A 17,125-nucleotide genomic window follows, 5' to 3' on the forward strand; every position below is an offset into this window, starting at 1 on the left:
AAGACCATGAGAAAACAGAAGATGGCCATCAATAAGCCAAAAAGAACTAAGAATGGCTGTTGCACATTTGCAAATCCCAACAGTCTGGAGGCTGAGGCAGAAATATCACAAATCTGTGGCTAGTCTGGGCTACATTGTGACTTCCAAGGCAGCCTGGGCTAGAAAGACCCTCTCTTAAGTTAAACAAGCAGAGGCTTGGAGAGAATGGCTCAGCAGTTCAGAGCACGGGCTGCTCTTCCAGAGGACACAGGTTCAATTCCCAGCACCCATGTGGCAGCATACAACTGTCATCTGTAACTCTAGTCCCAGGTGATTCAATGTCCTCCTTTAGTCTCCTCGGATACAGGCACTGAATACATGTGGTACACAGCCATACATGTAGGGAAAACATCCACACACATAAAATAAATTTTAAAGCAAAGCAAACAAATAGATTAAGTCTTAAATAAATTGCATTACTTTTAAGTAAAACAATGATCCAAAGAGAGAGGCCTCAGAAGAAATCACCTCAAACACCTTGGTCTCAGACTTGGAGACTCAGTAACTGTGAAAGGATAAATTTTGTTGTTAACTCATGAGTCTGTTGTACTTTGTTATGTAGCCTTAATAAATTAATAGCGTAATGAAATTACCATGGAAGAAATAACATGTGAAGAATAAGTAATGGTGGTATATAAACCATAATGAAACTCAGAATTTTATTTTTTCTTTTTTGGTTTGGTTTTTCGAGACAGGGTTTCTCTGTGTAGCCCTGGCTGTCCTGGAACTCACTCTGTAGACCAGGCTAGCCTCGAACTCAGAAATCTACCTGCCTCTGCCTCCCAAGTGCTGGGATTAAAGGCGTGCGCCACCACTGCCCGGCATGAATTGTATTTTAAATAATGAACATATTTGGAACAGAACAAACAGAGCTAGTAGGCTAGGCATGGTGGCACACACCTTTAATCACAGTTCTGGGAGGCAGAGGCAGGCAGAGGCAGGCAGATCTCTATGTTAGAGACCAATCTAGTTTATATATCAAATTTCAGGCCAGTCAAACAAACAACCAAACTACAAATCATCCAACCAACCAAAAATCAAATGGAACTTTTAGAAGTCATTTTTAGATAGAGTCTCAAAGCTCTGGTTGACAGAGTGGACTTATGTAAGAAATAAAAGCCAGGTGGGGGCGGCACACACCTTTGATCCCAGCACTTGGGAGGCAGAGGCAGGCAGATCTCTGAATTTGAGGCCAGCCTGGTCTACAGAGCGAGTTCCAGAACAGCCAGGGCTACAAAAAGAAACCTGATCTTGAAAAACAGAAACCAAACCAAAAAAGAAAAAAGAGAGAGAGAGAGAGAAAGAGAGAGAGAGAGAGAGAGAGAAGAATGGAAGAGAGGGGAGGAAGGGAGATGGAGAAAAAGAGAGAGAAATCAATCATTATGGTCCATTTTCAGTATGACAGCTCATCATTGAACTACTGGTATATATTCACAATATTACCCCTCCCTCCCCAAATTCTTCCTAGTCTGCTCTGGAGGTTGGTAGGGCACCACTTCACTATTCAAACTCTGGTAAAGAAGAGAAAAAATGGAGTATCTTGTCTAGTGGTGACAGCACACACCTTTTTTTTTTTCTTTTGCATTTATAAAATTTTTATTAAAATATATAAATGTATAGATAATAAGGTTTCACGTAAGAGAGGTACTTTTGCTGTTAAATTTTAGTCATAAACTTGAGTATCCTGCCGAATTTATTGGTATCTAGAATGCAACAGATATTTGCCACAAATAATTGGCTTAAGTGCATTACCAAAACAAACTAAATGTGCACACATTGGGAGTTATTTCTCTCTCTTTTCAAAACAAATGTATGACAATTTAAAATGTCTCACTGTTAAACACCATAAAAACAAATATGTTTATGTACACATTTTAAAAAAAATTTTTAATTGGATATTTTATTTACATTTTAGATGTTATTTCCTTACCCCATTTCTCCCTTGCCCAGGAACCCCCATCCCATCCCCCCTCCTCCTGCTTGTATGAGGATGTGTCCCCACCTACCCCTCCTCTAATCTCCCCACCCTCGAATTCCCCCCTACACAGCATCCAGCCTTCATGGGACCAAGGATCTCCTCCCTCATCTATGCCCCACAGGGCCATCCTCCCTTACAGCTGGAACCATGGATCCCTCCCTAAGTGCTCCCAGGCTGGTGGTTTAGACCCTGGGAGCTCTGGTTGGTTGGTATTGTTGCTCTCCCCATGGGGCCTCAAATCCTTTCAGCTCCTTCACTCTTCATTCTAACTCCTCCATTGGGAACCCCTTGATCAATTTGATGGTTAGCTGTGAGCATCTGCCTCTGAATATGTCAAGCTCTTGCAGACCTCTAAGGAGACAGCTGTATCAGGCTCCTGTCAGCATGTACTTCCTGACATCCATATCAGCATCTACCTTTGGTGACTGCACATAGGATGGATACCCAGGTGGAATGGTCTCTAGGCAACCCCACCTTCAGTTTTTGTCCCACACTTTGTCTCCATATTTGCTCCCTTGAGTATTTTGTTACTCCTTCTAAGAAGGACTGAAGCACCCCTACTTGGTCTTCCTTCTTCATGAGCTTCATGTGGTTTGTGAGTTGAATCTTGGGTATTGTGAGCTTTTGGGCTAATATCCAATTATCAGTGAGTGAAAATCATGTATGTTCCTTTGTGATTGGGTTTCCACACTCAAGATGATATTTTCTAGTTCCATCCATTTGCCTAAGAATTTCTCAAATTCATTGTTTTTAATAGATGAGTAATACTCCATTGTGTAAATGTACCACATTTTTTTTTTTATCCATTCCTCTGTTGAAGGATATTTGGGTTCTTTCCAGCTTCTGGCTATTATAAATAAAGCTGCTATGAACATAGTGGAGCATATGTCCTTGTTATATGTTGGAGCGTCTTCTGGGTATATGCCCAGGAGTGGTATAGCTGGGTCCTCAGGTAATGCTATGTCCAATTTTCTGAGGAATCGCCAGACTGATTTCCAAAGTGGTTGCACCATCTTGCAATCCCACCAACAATGGAGGAGTGTTTCTCTTTCTCCATATCTTTGCCAGCATCTACTATCACCTGAGTTTTTGATCTTAGCCATTCTGACTGGTGTGAGGTGGAATCTCAGGGTTGTTTTGATTTGCATTTCCCTGATGACTAAGGATGCTGAACATTTCTTTAGGTGCTTCTCTGCCATTCAAGTTTCCTCAGTTGAGAATTCTTTGTTTAGCTCTATACCCCATTTTTAAATAGGGTTATTTGGTTGTCTGGAGTCTAATTTCTTGAGTTCTTAGTATATATTGGATATTAGCCCTCCATTGGATGTGGCTTTCTAGGTATAGCAGAGCAATGACAAACATGAACATATGAACAATTGTGATGGAATGCACAAAACCTCTGCAAGCTTAAACCAGATAAGAACTCATCATAGAGAGTGGAAGTAGGCATGAAGTTTCACTCATGACTGAGAAGCTATTGGCAACTGGGAGAGAAAGAGTCAGTTTAGCTGGTAATAATAAGCCGGTCAGTCTTCAGTGAAAGGCCACACACCCAAGAATATGTGGTCAACACAAATTGGACTTGATAGGCTTATTTTAAAAAAGCTACCACAGAAAACAACCTATTTACCTCTCACATCCCTTGTACTCTTTCTTCATTCAACAACAACAAAAAAAAAACAAGAGTGTGAAAATCTGACAGAAGAGAAAGCAACTCAGCTCCTGTCAACAGCCCTAACAGGTCCATGTGTACACACTCTGTAATATCTAAGCACTAAGAGGGGTTCGCTCTGGGGAGGTAAAGCAGGAAGATGGGCCTCCCATTCTACATCAGGCTTCCAGAACCTCAGCATGACTTCTATCTGTGGTGGCTGAAATATGCTTGGCCCAGGGTATGGCACTAATATGAGGTATAGCCTTGTTGGAGTTAAGTGTGACCTTGTTGGAGGAAGTGTGTCACTGTGGGAGTAGGCTTGGAGACTCTCTTCTTAGCTGCTTGGAAACAGCCTTCTCCTGGATGCCTTCAAATCAAGATGCAGAATTCTCAACTCATTCTCCAGCACCATGTCTGCCTGGATGCTGCCATGTTTCCTGCCATGATGATAGTGGACTGAACCTCTGAATCTATAAGCCAGCCCCAATTAAATGTTGTCCTTTATAAGACTTGCCTTGGTCACATTGTCTCCTCACAGCAATGGAAACCCTAAAATATCATCCTAAGCCATGCCACCACCTGTCAAAAAATGGCTCATGCATGGTAAGATAGTGAGTAACATCCTTGGTCTCTTTCTTGAAGACATTCCCTATTTTAGTTGTAACCAGAAAAATGTCTCTACACCTTGTCAAGTGTGCCTAGGGGAAGCAAAATCCTACTCCTGTTGAACCAAAATCTTATACCTTGGTGAAATTTGAAAAAAAAATTATAGGCAGAATTATTCAGGTTTTAAAAATTTGACATTCAATAGAGAAAATGGTTCAAGAAGATGATGATAAACTCAGAGCTAATGTAATCCTGGGCTTGGCCCCTATCATATTAAAAAGAAATGTGTGTGTGTGTGTGTGTGTGTGTGTTGGGAGCCGACTCTTAGCCGAAAGCAGCTATCATCTTTACAGCCGTCTCGAGCCATATACTCTGACAAGAGACTTGTTTTCAACAGCCCGCAACAGCTGAGCACACTCTGATGAACATCTTGTTACACTGTTTAGTGCCCCAGCTGCAAGGTGCACCTGGTATCCATGGCTACAAAGCATGTGACATAGTGCCCTCAGTTAAGCTTGTCCACAAGGGTAAGTCACGTGGTAAAGGGTATAAATACCCAGGATTTCTTGTCTATAAAAGAGACTTGAAGAGACTTGACCAGACTCTGTCTTGTATCCATCTTTTGTGTCTCTCGCCCCTCCATCCCCACTCTCTCTCTTGCTAGATCCTGACCTGCGGACCGGAGCAGCAGAACGGGCCATTACAAAGTAGCAGAACAGGCTGTTACAAAGGAATGGGCAGTTACGTGTGTGTGTGTGTGTGTGTGTGTGTGCGTGTGTGAAGGGGGTGGGGTCAGAGGTCAGGGGGACAACCAGAAGTTCATCCTCCACCTTGTCTCAGACAGGGTTTTTTGTTTTATTTTGTTTTGTTTTGTTGTGTTTGGTTGACTGAGACAGGGTTTCTCTGTGTAACATGACTGTTCTGGAATTCACTCTGTAGACCAGTCTGGCCTTGAACTTAGAGATCTGCCTGCCTCTGCCTGCAGAGTGCTGGAACTAAAGCTGTCACCACTTCCCAGTCAGACAGTCTCTCTATTTCACTACTGTGTATTCTAGTCTATGTGGGAGGCCAACCTCTGTGCATTCTCCCATCTCTGATCTCTTCTCTCCATAGGAGCCTTGAATTACAGACACACGGCACACCATCCGGCTTTATAAGAGGTTCAGTTCCTCATGTGTGCATGGCAAGTGCTTTACCCACAGCTATTTGCACAACCCACCCTTACTGTATTACAAGGAAAATTTAAAAGAGTTATCAACAGTTAAAGATGGATACATTTTCCATCTGGATTCTTTTGAAAAATCTGATCATCTTGTGGCTGTGGGTTCACCGTCCCAGATATTGTGATCCCAGGTGGTGCTGAGGAGTGGCTGTCTCCCTTAAATGAAGTTTTCACTTGCTTTATCCAGTCAAATGCTTTGCTTGAGCCAGGCCTTGTGGCATATGTCTGTAAGCCCAGTATTTGAGAGCCTGAGGCAGGATGAGCATTAGTTCAAGGCCAGTATGGGCTAAATATTAGAAGCACAACAACAGACAAGGGAGGGTGAATAGGAAGAAAGTAAGGAAAGAAGTGTGGACTACTATAGTTAGTTGTCCTTTAACAGAAGGCTAGCTAGGGTTGAGAGTCTTGCTATCAACCACTACATTCTGAGTATTCAGTATTTCTCATACATTGTTCTGCCCTTACCTGCCATTGGGTCTGCGCCTGGAGACAGTATGAAAATCAATGGTGCACAACAACTGGAATCATTGTAGGATCCCTGGAGATCAAAGGTTGGGGCTTCGATGAATAGCTTTCCCATGGTTTCACAGATGAAGTCCTGAATGGCTGGGACCATCTTGTCGGGCCGCAAACATCGCAGGATCGCCATCTTTTCCAGTGCTTGAAGGTACATCCAAGGTGAAGGTAATAACTCTTCATGTGGCCAGGCTGAGTCATAGATTTCCTTCCATTCTTTGATATTTTGCGCCATATTATCCTTCAGACCTTTCAGTTTCGATAAGGAGGAAGCTCGAACAATCTCACCCCATGATTTCTCTGATAACCATTCTGGAGCTGGATTGGGGAAAGGATTGTCCAGGGCCACACCTCCAGTTAGAAGGAAGTACCAAACTTCTTCATCAATTGCTTTTCTTTCCTTCAAGAGGCCAACAGTCAGGAGGAGGGAGAAAAGTAGCTTGTCTTTCTCAAACAGTGAGCGGCACACATTGTTGTAGATGCTCAGAGTGAAATGTTCGATGATATACTCGATGCGTAGGTCCAGCTCGTCACTCTTGCTGCTATTAGCTAGAGATTGCACATAGAGGTTGATGAACCATGTCAGAGAATACTGGTACATAGGCTCAATGTTGGCTAAGTCAGAGATACAGAAAAAGATGGCAGCAGAGTGAATAGCCACAGGCTTGTAGCCCATCCGGGTCTCATCAATTTGTGTTTCTGTCACGGAGGCTATTTCTTGCTTCTCAGAAATCTCCTCAGACAGAACTTTCGAAGAGGACAAAACTTTTATGGCTGTCTCATCTTCGAGGATGTTGCCTTCGGACAAGGATAGAACCTCTAGAATCTTATCTTCAATTTCCTTTAGCTGTTTCTTATTCTCGGCACTTTCTACAATCAGCTTGTTCTTTTTCTCTTCCAGTTCTGGCTTCTCCTTGGCAGCCACAATACCAAGGAGTTGATCTTGGAGACCCAAGGGTGTGATCATGAAGTTGAGGAGACAGACTTTCACGGCAACTTCAGGGAGGTAGTGTGGATTCCTCAGACGAGTGGTTATGTAGAACTTAAATTCCCTCGAATATTCAATAATATTTTCACCCAGCCTCATGTACTCCACTCCTTGCTGTTTGAATGTTGCCTTGAGCAAGATGGGTTCAATAAAGGCATCCAGCTCTTCTCCAACGTTTTCTAACAAGACAGGGGTGCCAAACTGCAAGGCGTTTTCCAGAGTCCTCACATAATTAGTATCAGAGAACTTGATGACAGATAGCTTGTTTGCTTTTTCCATATTCTTCACCCACTTATTGGCCTGTCCCTGAGGGTCAATCATTAAGGGCCATCGTCTGGAATTGGACACAATGATGCCATTGTCAACAGAGAAGGAGTCAACAGGAAGCCCTGCTATCTGCCAGGCACGGATTTTTATGGGGTCCCCTAAGGTGTTGCTGAGGCTGAAGTCAATGGAGCCTGGGATGACCTTGTCCTTACAGGAAACCAACCATGCATTTTGGCATTGGGCCCGATAATCCACTGTGAAGGCACCCAGGTAAGCCACAGTCCCAGAGGACAACAAAACGTCCCCTGTTAGGTTATCATAGCGGATCCCCAGTTGCCGGGCAGCTTCTGTCCATCTGTCCTTCTCTCCTCCAAGACCACTGATAAGCTTCTCTGCCCTGATGAGCTTCTGGGAGCAGATTTCTATATTTTCCTCCAGCATATTTTTCTTATTGTTCATCAGTTCAAATTCATCATTCAGAGCTTGGAGTCGGTCTTCCACTAGCTTCAGCTCTGCCCGTTTCTGGTTCAGCTTCTGCATCTGTATTTCCAGCTTCCCCTCAGCCTCCCTCAGTCGCTCCCGTTTGGGAGCCACCACTTTGGCCACTCGGTCATACACTTCCATGGCCCTCACCCACTTGCACAGGCCTTCACAGGCTGATGATACATTTTTAATGACAGCTGGCTGGAAATCAGGATGATCAATAAACCTTTCCCGGATCCGCTTCATGACTACTGAAGGGATGTTGTCTTTGTCGTACATCTTGAGACTTTCCAAGAACTTTAGATCTCCAAGGATCTTTCTTGACACTCCCCAGTAATCTTCTATCATTTTACCTGTCAAGCATAGGAAACAGAGATGTTTTGAGACATTTTGATTGAGATGTACAATTCTACATGCTACTTAGATATTGGAGAAAGGGGTGAACTCCAATTTCCTCCTCCCTCCTTACTGTGTGTATTCTGTTTCTTGTTCCCTCAGTTTCTGTTTTTCTCTTGTATGTGATCACATACACATTTGCACCACCTGACCTCCATTTTTGGTCTGCAATCTAAGGCCTTGATGAAGTTTATCCCTTACACAGATACCTGCATTTTCTCAGCTGACTGAGTAGCTAAAGACTGGTCAAGAAACATTTACAAGGGGGGTGGGGAGCTGGCTCACTTAGTAAAATGCTTGCTGCACAAACAGGGGAATCTGAGTCTGGATCCCAGCACCTATGTAAAAATCCAGGTATGGCAGTGCACACGCATGGTCCCACTCAGAGCTGAGGAAGCAGATGTAGACAGGATGATTCCTGGAGCTCGCTGGCCTGCCAGTCTAGCTGAATTGGTAAGCTCTAGTTTTGGTGAGATCCTTTCTCAAAAAATATGGTAAAGAATGGACTGACGACAGCCAGTGTCAACCTCTAGCTTACACACCCATGTACACACTCACCCTTACACATACAAACATAAACACACACAAATCACTAAAATCTTTGAACACATGTGTACATGCTAATACTTCTAAATTCCTCTAAAACACATGTGGGCTGGAACAAGATAGCCTAAATTTGGAGTGGTTACCGGAGCCACTGGGGTCTGGCTTCCTCTCTGGCTTCAGCCCCTTCATGACGCAAATGCTCTCCATAACCAGCTTGACAGGGCCTGGTGGGTTCTGCATGGACTTCACTAGCGTGATGTCAGCTGGGTTCAGGGTGTCGAGTGCAGCCAGTGCGGCCTCAAGTGCTGGCATGGCCTCAGCCAGGTCTCCCTCACATTCATTCTGTGGAGAACAGGGACAAAGTGAATGGGTGATCAGTGCCTGGTACACAAGAAAAGGCAGAAAGGTTCTCTGTGACCAGATGCCCTTCAAGGTCAGGGCTTCCCACTGGGTGTTCTGTTCTTGAAGGCTTGCCTGGACCCTCATGGCTGCAGTTTGGATGTCCTGAACATTTGAGAACCTATTTTTGTGACCTTAAAAAAAATGAGACATTGCTCAAATTAGGACAATATATATTTATTTCAAATCTTTTCAAATATTATATTTTATGTGACATGAGATATTTAACTTCTAGGTATAGTGAAATATATAAAAATTGTTGTAGATTATGGCTACTTTTCTATGCTGTATAGCATTAGGATTAATTCTTCTTAATGAACCTATGCTTCAATTCCTAAAAGAGGGAATTTTTTTGTGTGTGTTCTGCTTTTTGCACATTCACGTTTGTGTGTGTGCACATGTATGCATGCTCGCTTACCACTGAATGCATGTGGAGGTCAATGGTCAACCTATGGGATCTCCATGTGGATCCCAGGAATTGAATTCAGGTCATCAGGCTTAACAGCAAGTACATTTACCTGAACCACAAATCTCTATTTGTTAATTTAAATGTAAAATCAATATAATGTAATATTATGCATTTATTAAATAAAACGAAGCACCTCTGCTTGCTATAACATGGATGAACCAAATAAATATCACATTAAGTAAAAGAAACTATCTGTTACATGGCTCCATTTCTATGAAGTATTCCAAATGGGCAAATCTACAGAGGCAGGTGAGTAGTTACCTGGAGTTGAGGAGAGAGGAATGGCTGCTAAAGGGAATAGATTTTCTTTGGGAGTGATAAAAACATTCTAGAGGTTCATAGTATTAATGTTTGCATGACTCTGTGAATGTACAGAACCGTAATGAATTGCACAACTTTTAAGGGAGAGCATTAAAGGTATGTGCATTATATTTCAAACTAAGAAAGAGAGAGAGAGAGAGAGAGAGAGAGAGAGAGAGAGAGAGAGAGAAAGAAGGAAAGAAAGAAAGAAAGAAAGAAAGAAAGAAAGAAAGAAAGAAAGAAAGCTTGCCACAATAGGACTTCACAACTAAGAGGGCTTTTTTGGGTTAGTTAGTAACTCAAATTCTATCATAGAAAAAAAAAAATCCAAAAACATGAAATGAGTTAGTCAAAGTCACACAGTGGGTGAGTCACAGAGCTTGTTCCTGGAGTCTCATTTAGTGAATTATCTATTAGTTCACTGAATCTTGGGTGATCACTCAGTTATGACTGAAGTGGAACTTCGTAAGAGAATGTCAACTGTTTGTGGCATGGTCTTTCTACGCCTCTCAAAATGTCCTTACATGTGCTGTATAGCTCAGGCTAGCTTTGAACTCATGAATTTCTCGCCTCTGCCTCCTGAGTGCTTGTATTATGTGCTGAAGTCTTTGTAACACATGAGTTTATTGTGGATAAGCAAACAAAATAAAAGTTGTTTTTACTTCCTCACAGCTAGCAATCCTCCACACTTCACCCCTCCACAGAGTCTGGCACCTCTGCTTCGTTTCCTAAAGGACAAAGCCTGGCTTGCAGCTCAGTTTTGCTGCAAGCTGGTTTGTCAGGTGGCTCTAAAGGGTTTCTCACTGTGACATATCTGTAATGGAGATTCTCAGTAGTGGGTGTGTATCCGTCACCACGCATCACTGAGAACAGCTCCACCCAGAGATTTTTGAGTCACTCAGTCTAGGTGGGGTCTGCATTCTTAACTCCATGGGTGACTCTGTCAGTGGCTTTGTCAAGGAATGCTACTTGACATTATAGAGATGCTGAAATCATGGTCACTGAGCTGTCTTTATGAGAGGTTGGGATGACAGCACAGTTGCCAAAGTGCCTTCTGCAAATGTGTGAGGAGCTAAGTTTGTGCCCTGGCAATCCTCACAAAAGGTTGGCCATCGTGAGGCAAAAGCTCATGGCCGGTAGACCTAGGTGAATCAGAGACCGCCAGGCTCAGTGAGAAGTCTGGCTTCAAAAAATAAAAGTGTAGACTGATCGGGTAAAGGTATTTGATGTCAACCTTTGACCTCTGTAATACTCATATAAAGATGTGCACATACCCATAATAACAAGAACATATACCACAATACACACCATATACACGATGACAACTATACACACAAATGTGCACACACCCACAAAACAAGTACATATACTACACAAACACAAAAATGCACATATACAATAACAAGTACATATATCACACACATTCCCAAAAACACTACCTAAAAGATACCTTGGAACAATATTTATGGTAAGATGTTAAGAGTAAATAAAGTTCTGTGAAAAATCGCAATCATACTGTAATTGTGTCATATAACACAATGTGTGGACAGGGACAAGGAGGAAGTTTCAAATTAGAGCCAAGACTTTAAAAGGTATCTAAATTGAAATTTTCAAAAACTTTTTAACATGTTGTTATGACCCATAATTGTATGATTAAAATTAAAAAATGGCCCTTGAGTGTCAGCAATCCAGGGGACACAAAGGCTATCATATGTTGAGCAAGTATATTTTGACAAAATTAAATCTATGCTGCAGTAATTTTGGAAGATTGTCCTCACTAAGAGGGAAGACATGATTTAATAGTCTAAGAAGAACTGACTAATTTTTCGTTGTTTGGTGTGTATATGTAGCAGTTAAGGCTAGCCTGTCTTTGCCACACAGATGCAAGGATGACAGACAATTGCCATGAGTGCCAAGAACCTGCCAGCTCAAGAAACTGCTGTACTCTTGAATGGAGTGTTGGGAGCTATCTCCATCTCTTTGAGTCTCCAAATCTCTGCACGAATTCTTCTTGCTCAGTGAGGACTCTGACATGTGTGTTAGGTCCAGTGTTCTACACACTCCCATTTTCAGAGGTTGTAGAAGAATGGAGAAATGTAGCAGTCCTCGTGTGGAGAGAGACCACAGCCCTGAAAACTTCAGGAAGATACTCTGTCCAAGAAAAGCCTCAGGGAAACTGTGGAGCAAGACTGGGTTTCATTCTTCTGCTCCCTGGGTGGTTTCTTTCACCTGACTCACCTTCAGGACTTGCAGGATCTGGGCTCAGATGGCACCACATTGGACCTCGCCCTTCCCACTGAAACCCAAGGTGGCAGTTTATTGCCCAGGGTGTGGTGCGAAGTCTCTGTCAGATCCTCATAAACCCCATGACATTGCTCATCTCCCTCCTGACCTAGCAGGTCTGTTGTTTTCCCTAACATTCCAGAGCAGACTCCTGGCTGGGATGTTCCCTTCGAGATGGCTCCTACACTTGATGAGAAGCTAGGCTAGCTAACACACTGAGTAGAGGTGAAGAACAGCTGTTTCAGAGAACAACTAATGTGGACCCCTGGCACGTGCCACATGCTTCACGCACTCTTTACCTATCTGTGTATTTACTTATCTATATGAGCATTTTCCTGTATGTATATATGTATATCTCATACATGCCAGGTGCCTAGGGAGGCCAGGGAAGGGTGACTCTCCTAAAATTAAAGTTACAGATGCATGAAAGCCATCATGTGCATCCTGTGCCTGAGCAACTAGTGCTTTTAAACACTGAGAAATCTCTCCAGTCCACATGCTTTTTTTTTTTTCCTCAGTAACCTCAATCTGTTGATGCAGAAACCGAGGCTAGAAAGGAGCAGAGTGCACTTTGGCTACCTGGTTATAGTACAGATTCATGAACAAGCTGTAAAGACACACACATCCAGGGGCCAGGGCACCGAGGTGAGAGCAGGAACTGAACTGGATAGGGCTTGGGGAGCTAGAACTCAAAAGGTCAGCCCCTTCTTACTCCTGTGGATAGGCACAACCCAAGAAAGCAGAGGCAATGTCGCTAGAGTCCTAATTATTCTTTCCCCTAAGGAAAAGCAAAAAATTCCAGAATTTTTACTTGAAATGACTTTCATTTTAAAGATTAACTATTCCTGACTTAAAACATCCCTGAGTGTGGTTGTGATGCACACACTTACACACCAGTACTCAGGAGACTGAGGCAGGAAGATCATGAGCTCTAGGTCAGTCTGGGATACATAGCAAGACCCTGCCTCAAAATGTGTCAATAAAATCTTCTATGCATCCCAGGACACATGTGGTCCCCAGCTGCCAGTCTGCAACTTCTGGATCCATGGTCAAATTCATGGTTTGTGGGTCAAAGAGCTCAGGTCTGGATCATGTCACTTGGTGGTCATGCAACTTTGGGAAAATCTTGTGTCATGATGTCCTCATACGTCAAGTAGAAATGATTCTACGATGCATATCATAGAATATTGTAGGGCTGTTAGGATTCAAGAGAATGAGTACCAGAGAAAATAATCTCCATGAGGAAAAGGATTTTATTTATCTCATTCATTCCTATGAGCCAGCACAGGAGCCAGCACATAGTAGGTATTTAATAAATATTTGTCAAATGTGAGGAGTGTCTAGTATAATCATTTTACCAGAGAATGACAAATCGCCCACTAGCATCAGGTTCCTGGTACCTGGAAGTGGCTATATTTTATGGTTTCTATTATGTCTTCTTTCTGAGCCACTAAGACCGCAAGTGAACCAACTTTCACAATCCAGGACGTGGTGTTCATTGTGAATTCTGAGAACAGGGAGGGATCAGACCCTCTGAAAAACATCTACCAGAGGTCAGGTCTCAGGATTCACTGGAGAGACGCCAATTGGAAGCCCTGTACTTTTCAAGAAAATGACTCATGATCTATTTAGGAGAGATGCCAGACACAGGCTGCCTCTAGCTCAAACTCATGCTTGAAAATGGCTGAAGGGATTCCCTAAGGAATTCCCTAATTCCTTCAGGCATGTGGACAAATGCCTTAGCCTAAGTGTCCTGAGCCTTGGCATATAGTCCTGTCAGTGACCTACACAGCTCTGTCAGGTCATTTCATCCTGACCCCAATGCTGGCAACTCTTAGATACTGACACTGGTCATTCATTAGGTGCCTATGATCCTCAAATGGAATCACTTACTAAGAGTGCTCTGAGACCTATGTAATTGTTGTGTCAATGCTAATGAGGCTGTCTTCTGTTATCTGAATGCGTGGTGATCCCTTCACAGGACATTACCAGAGGGACTACAAATGTGGCCCTCTAGGTTCAATAGCCTGCCATCCAAAAGACATTTGTTCCATACCATAATGCACATATGTTAGGCACAACTGAACAAAACTGTGACAGAGGTAAAGTAGACAGCATGGGGATTTCGATAGGCAACGAGAACAGCCAGTGCAAAGGCCCTGGGGAAGTAATGACCAGAAGGTTATTGCAGCCAGGCCACAGTGAACAAGGGGAAAGTTAACAGATGAGATTATGCTGAGTCCCAGTTTTGAGACAGAATGGGATAGAGAACAGATGGCCCGAGAACCTTCTTTACTAACTCCTAACAGGTGACTTTGAAAACTCAGTCGCCCTTTCTGAGTCTCCTTTGTCTCAAGGTGGGCACAGTCACATACATTTAACAATGTTAGTTCCCTCTGCACCTCTCTGCTGGCCATACCTTGATCGCCTGAGAGATGGCAGCAGCAGCATTAGCTTCCTTCTCATCTGCCTGCACCAGAAGTTTCTTGGCATCAGCTTCTTTTGTCTCCATTTCAATTTTCACCATCATCATTGCCGTATCCTCAGAGGTTTGGATGAGCTGAGGTTGAAGGGCAGTCAGCTCTACTTGCATGACAGCCACCTAGCAAGGAAGAGGAGACAGGAGAGACATAGGATCAGCAGTGCCAATGCCGAAAGTGAGAAGTTGAGTAAAGCAGACTTAGTTCTGTAATACAAGGCAAATGCAGATAGGAAGGATGGCTGGTTTTGACACATCACTGGGCATAGATTTGTTAGCTGGTATGATGTCCCCAATCTTTCAACACTTAGTTACTGCATCCACACTGAGTGTTGTGGTTTCAAGAGTGGTGCAAAGCACGGGCACACAATGGCAAGCAGGAATGTTGAAGAGATTGCTTCTTCCCTCATTAGGTTTCTGTGCTACTGTCTGGTACAGGGAGAGAGACCAAGTCATAAAACCATTAAAAGTCACCGTGTGTGTGTGTGTGTGTGTGTGTGTGTACGCAGATGTGGTTGCATTTGGAGGCTAGAGGTTGATGTTAGGTGTCTTTCTTGGCAGACATGTTGGGGGAGGGTCACATAAAAGTGGAGCTGCCTATCTGACTAATCTGGCTAGCCAGCATGGTGCAGAGATCCTCTGACTCTGCCCCCTACCTGCTGGAATTATAGGTAGGCTGTTATGCCTATCTGACATTTATTTGAGCTCTGAGAATTTGAACTTTTGTCCTTACACTTTGGGTGGGGGCTGGGGGGAAGAGACAGAGAGACAGACAGACAGAGAGGCAGAGAGAGGATCCTAGGCTAGCCTTCAACTCACAGTACAGTCAGCTCTTAGGCTCAGTCTCTACGAATCTTGAGGTTACAGGTGGGTTCCACCAGGCTAAGCAAGAAGGCACTCACAAAGCCACTTTTTCTAGTGCTGCAGACAGAATGTTTGTCTCCCAGTGTCTATGTTGAAGCTTAATTCAGAGATAGTGATATTTGGCAATGAGACCTTTGGAAGTCATTAGGGTTAGATGAGGCCATGAGAGTGGGAACTTCAAGATGGGGTAAATAGCCTTAGTAAGAGGAAGAAACGAGAGATCTGTCCATTCTGCCATATAAAACCCATCAAGGTTACTGTCTGAGCTAGCAAGATGGCTCAGCAGGTAAAGGTGCTTGCTATACAGCTTGACAACCTGAGTTAGAATCCGTGTAAAAGCAGGAGAGATGCCTAATATTGGGTAAAATCACTTGCCATCAAGCCTGACAGCCTGAGTTCTAACCCAGAATTAACGTGGTGCAAGGAACGAAGTGATTCCTGCAAGCTGTCCTCTGGTTTCCATATACAGGCTGCAGCACACACACTCTCTGCTCTCAGACACATGTGACAATGGAAAAAAAAAGTTTAAGTGTAAGAAGTAAGCCTGATTCCAGTAATTTGTCATCTGGGCTCCACATGCATCCAGTGGCATGTGAGCGCCAATACAGTCAGGTGCGGGGATGGGGTGGGGGGTTGCGTGCAGGCAACAATCAGCAGTTAAGAGCACCAGCTGCTTTTCCAGAGGTCCAGAGTTTAATTCCCAGCAACCACATGGTGGGTTACAACCACCTATAATGAGTTCTGATGCCCTCTTCTGGTATGCAGGTGTACATGCAGATAGAACATTCACATAGATGAAATAAATGAATAAATCTTTTTTTAAAAAAAATTAACTCATAACATTCCTGTCTCATTGGGAGGAGAACTCCCACAAGACAGTCGATCTACTATCACCTTGAGGTTGCCTTCCTGGCCCCGAGAACCCCTAGAAGCACAGGTTTATTGTTTCCAGGCTTCTTACATAGCCCTTGGAAACAGTTCTACCACGCATCATTTGGGTCTGTCTGAGTATCTTCAGTGATGGAGAACTCAGCACATTTTAGGGGATTGTAATTTTTTAGAAAACCAAACTCATTAGGAATTTTTTTCCCCAATGAACTGTTAGAATGTCTCTCCATGTACTTTACCCCAGGAGCCTATGTTGGAAACCAGATCATGGTGGGCTAGCCTGGTCAGGAATCAACCATGGGGTCAAGCTTCTTTGAGTTGTAACTCAGGTGTGACTAATCACCAGGCTGAATGACCATGGGCATGTCATCTGGTCCCTCTGTGTTGTAGTTTCTTTGTAAAGGGAGATGGTAGCAGTGTTTTCTGGCACATAGCACCAGGCATGCAACATACAAGGCTCGAAGAATGGTAACCTCTGGTACCACTCTCTTGCAGATCTGGACTATTTTAGATTCCTTTTCTGCCTCTCCAACAATGTAGTTTTCTCTTACTTGTCTAGAGGGACAAGCTTTCAACATTAGACCTAGCAAACCTAAGACCAGAACAGTGGAGCCGTAGGGTCACACTGACAGGTCAGACCATTGTAATTTGAGTTCAGGCCTAACCTTACCAAGCCCTGCTCTTCTCTTGCCCACGGCCTCACAAAAGATGCTGCAGTTGAGGTCCTAACTGTAAAGGAGTGCCAGTA

At 43.5% G+C, this 17,125-nt stretch overlaps 1 protein-coding gene across 1 annotated transcript in view; it reads right to left on the bottom strand.

Annotated features, from left to right (window-relative positions):
• Positions 1 to 17,125, bottom strand: part of Dnah3 (dynein axonemal heavy chain 3) — a 162,689-nt gene that overhangs the window by 24,025 nt on the left and 121,539 nt on the right. Inside the window, exons 50-52 of the mRNA XM_028764257.1 lie at positions 14,566 to 14,748; positions 8,839 to 9,037; positions 5,965 to 8,106 (exon numbers count right to left, since the gene is read on the bottom strand). Coding sequence (XP_028620090.1) covers positions 5,965 to 8,106; positions 8,839 to 9,037; positions 14,566 to 14,748 — 2,524 coding nt within the window. The remainder of the gene's footprint in view (positions 1 to 5,964; positions 8,107 to 8,838; positions 9,038 to 14,565; positions 14,749 to 17,125) is intronic.

The sequence above is a fragment of the Grammomys surdaster genome, unplaced genomic scaffold (genome assembly GCF_004785775.1).
Source record: "Grammomys surdaster isolate TR1022 unplaced genomic scaffold, NIH_TR_1.0 142, whole genome shotgun sequence".
NCBI lineage: Eukaryota > Metazoa > Chordata > Mammalia > Rodentia > Muridae > Grammomys > Grammomys surdaster.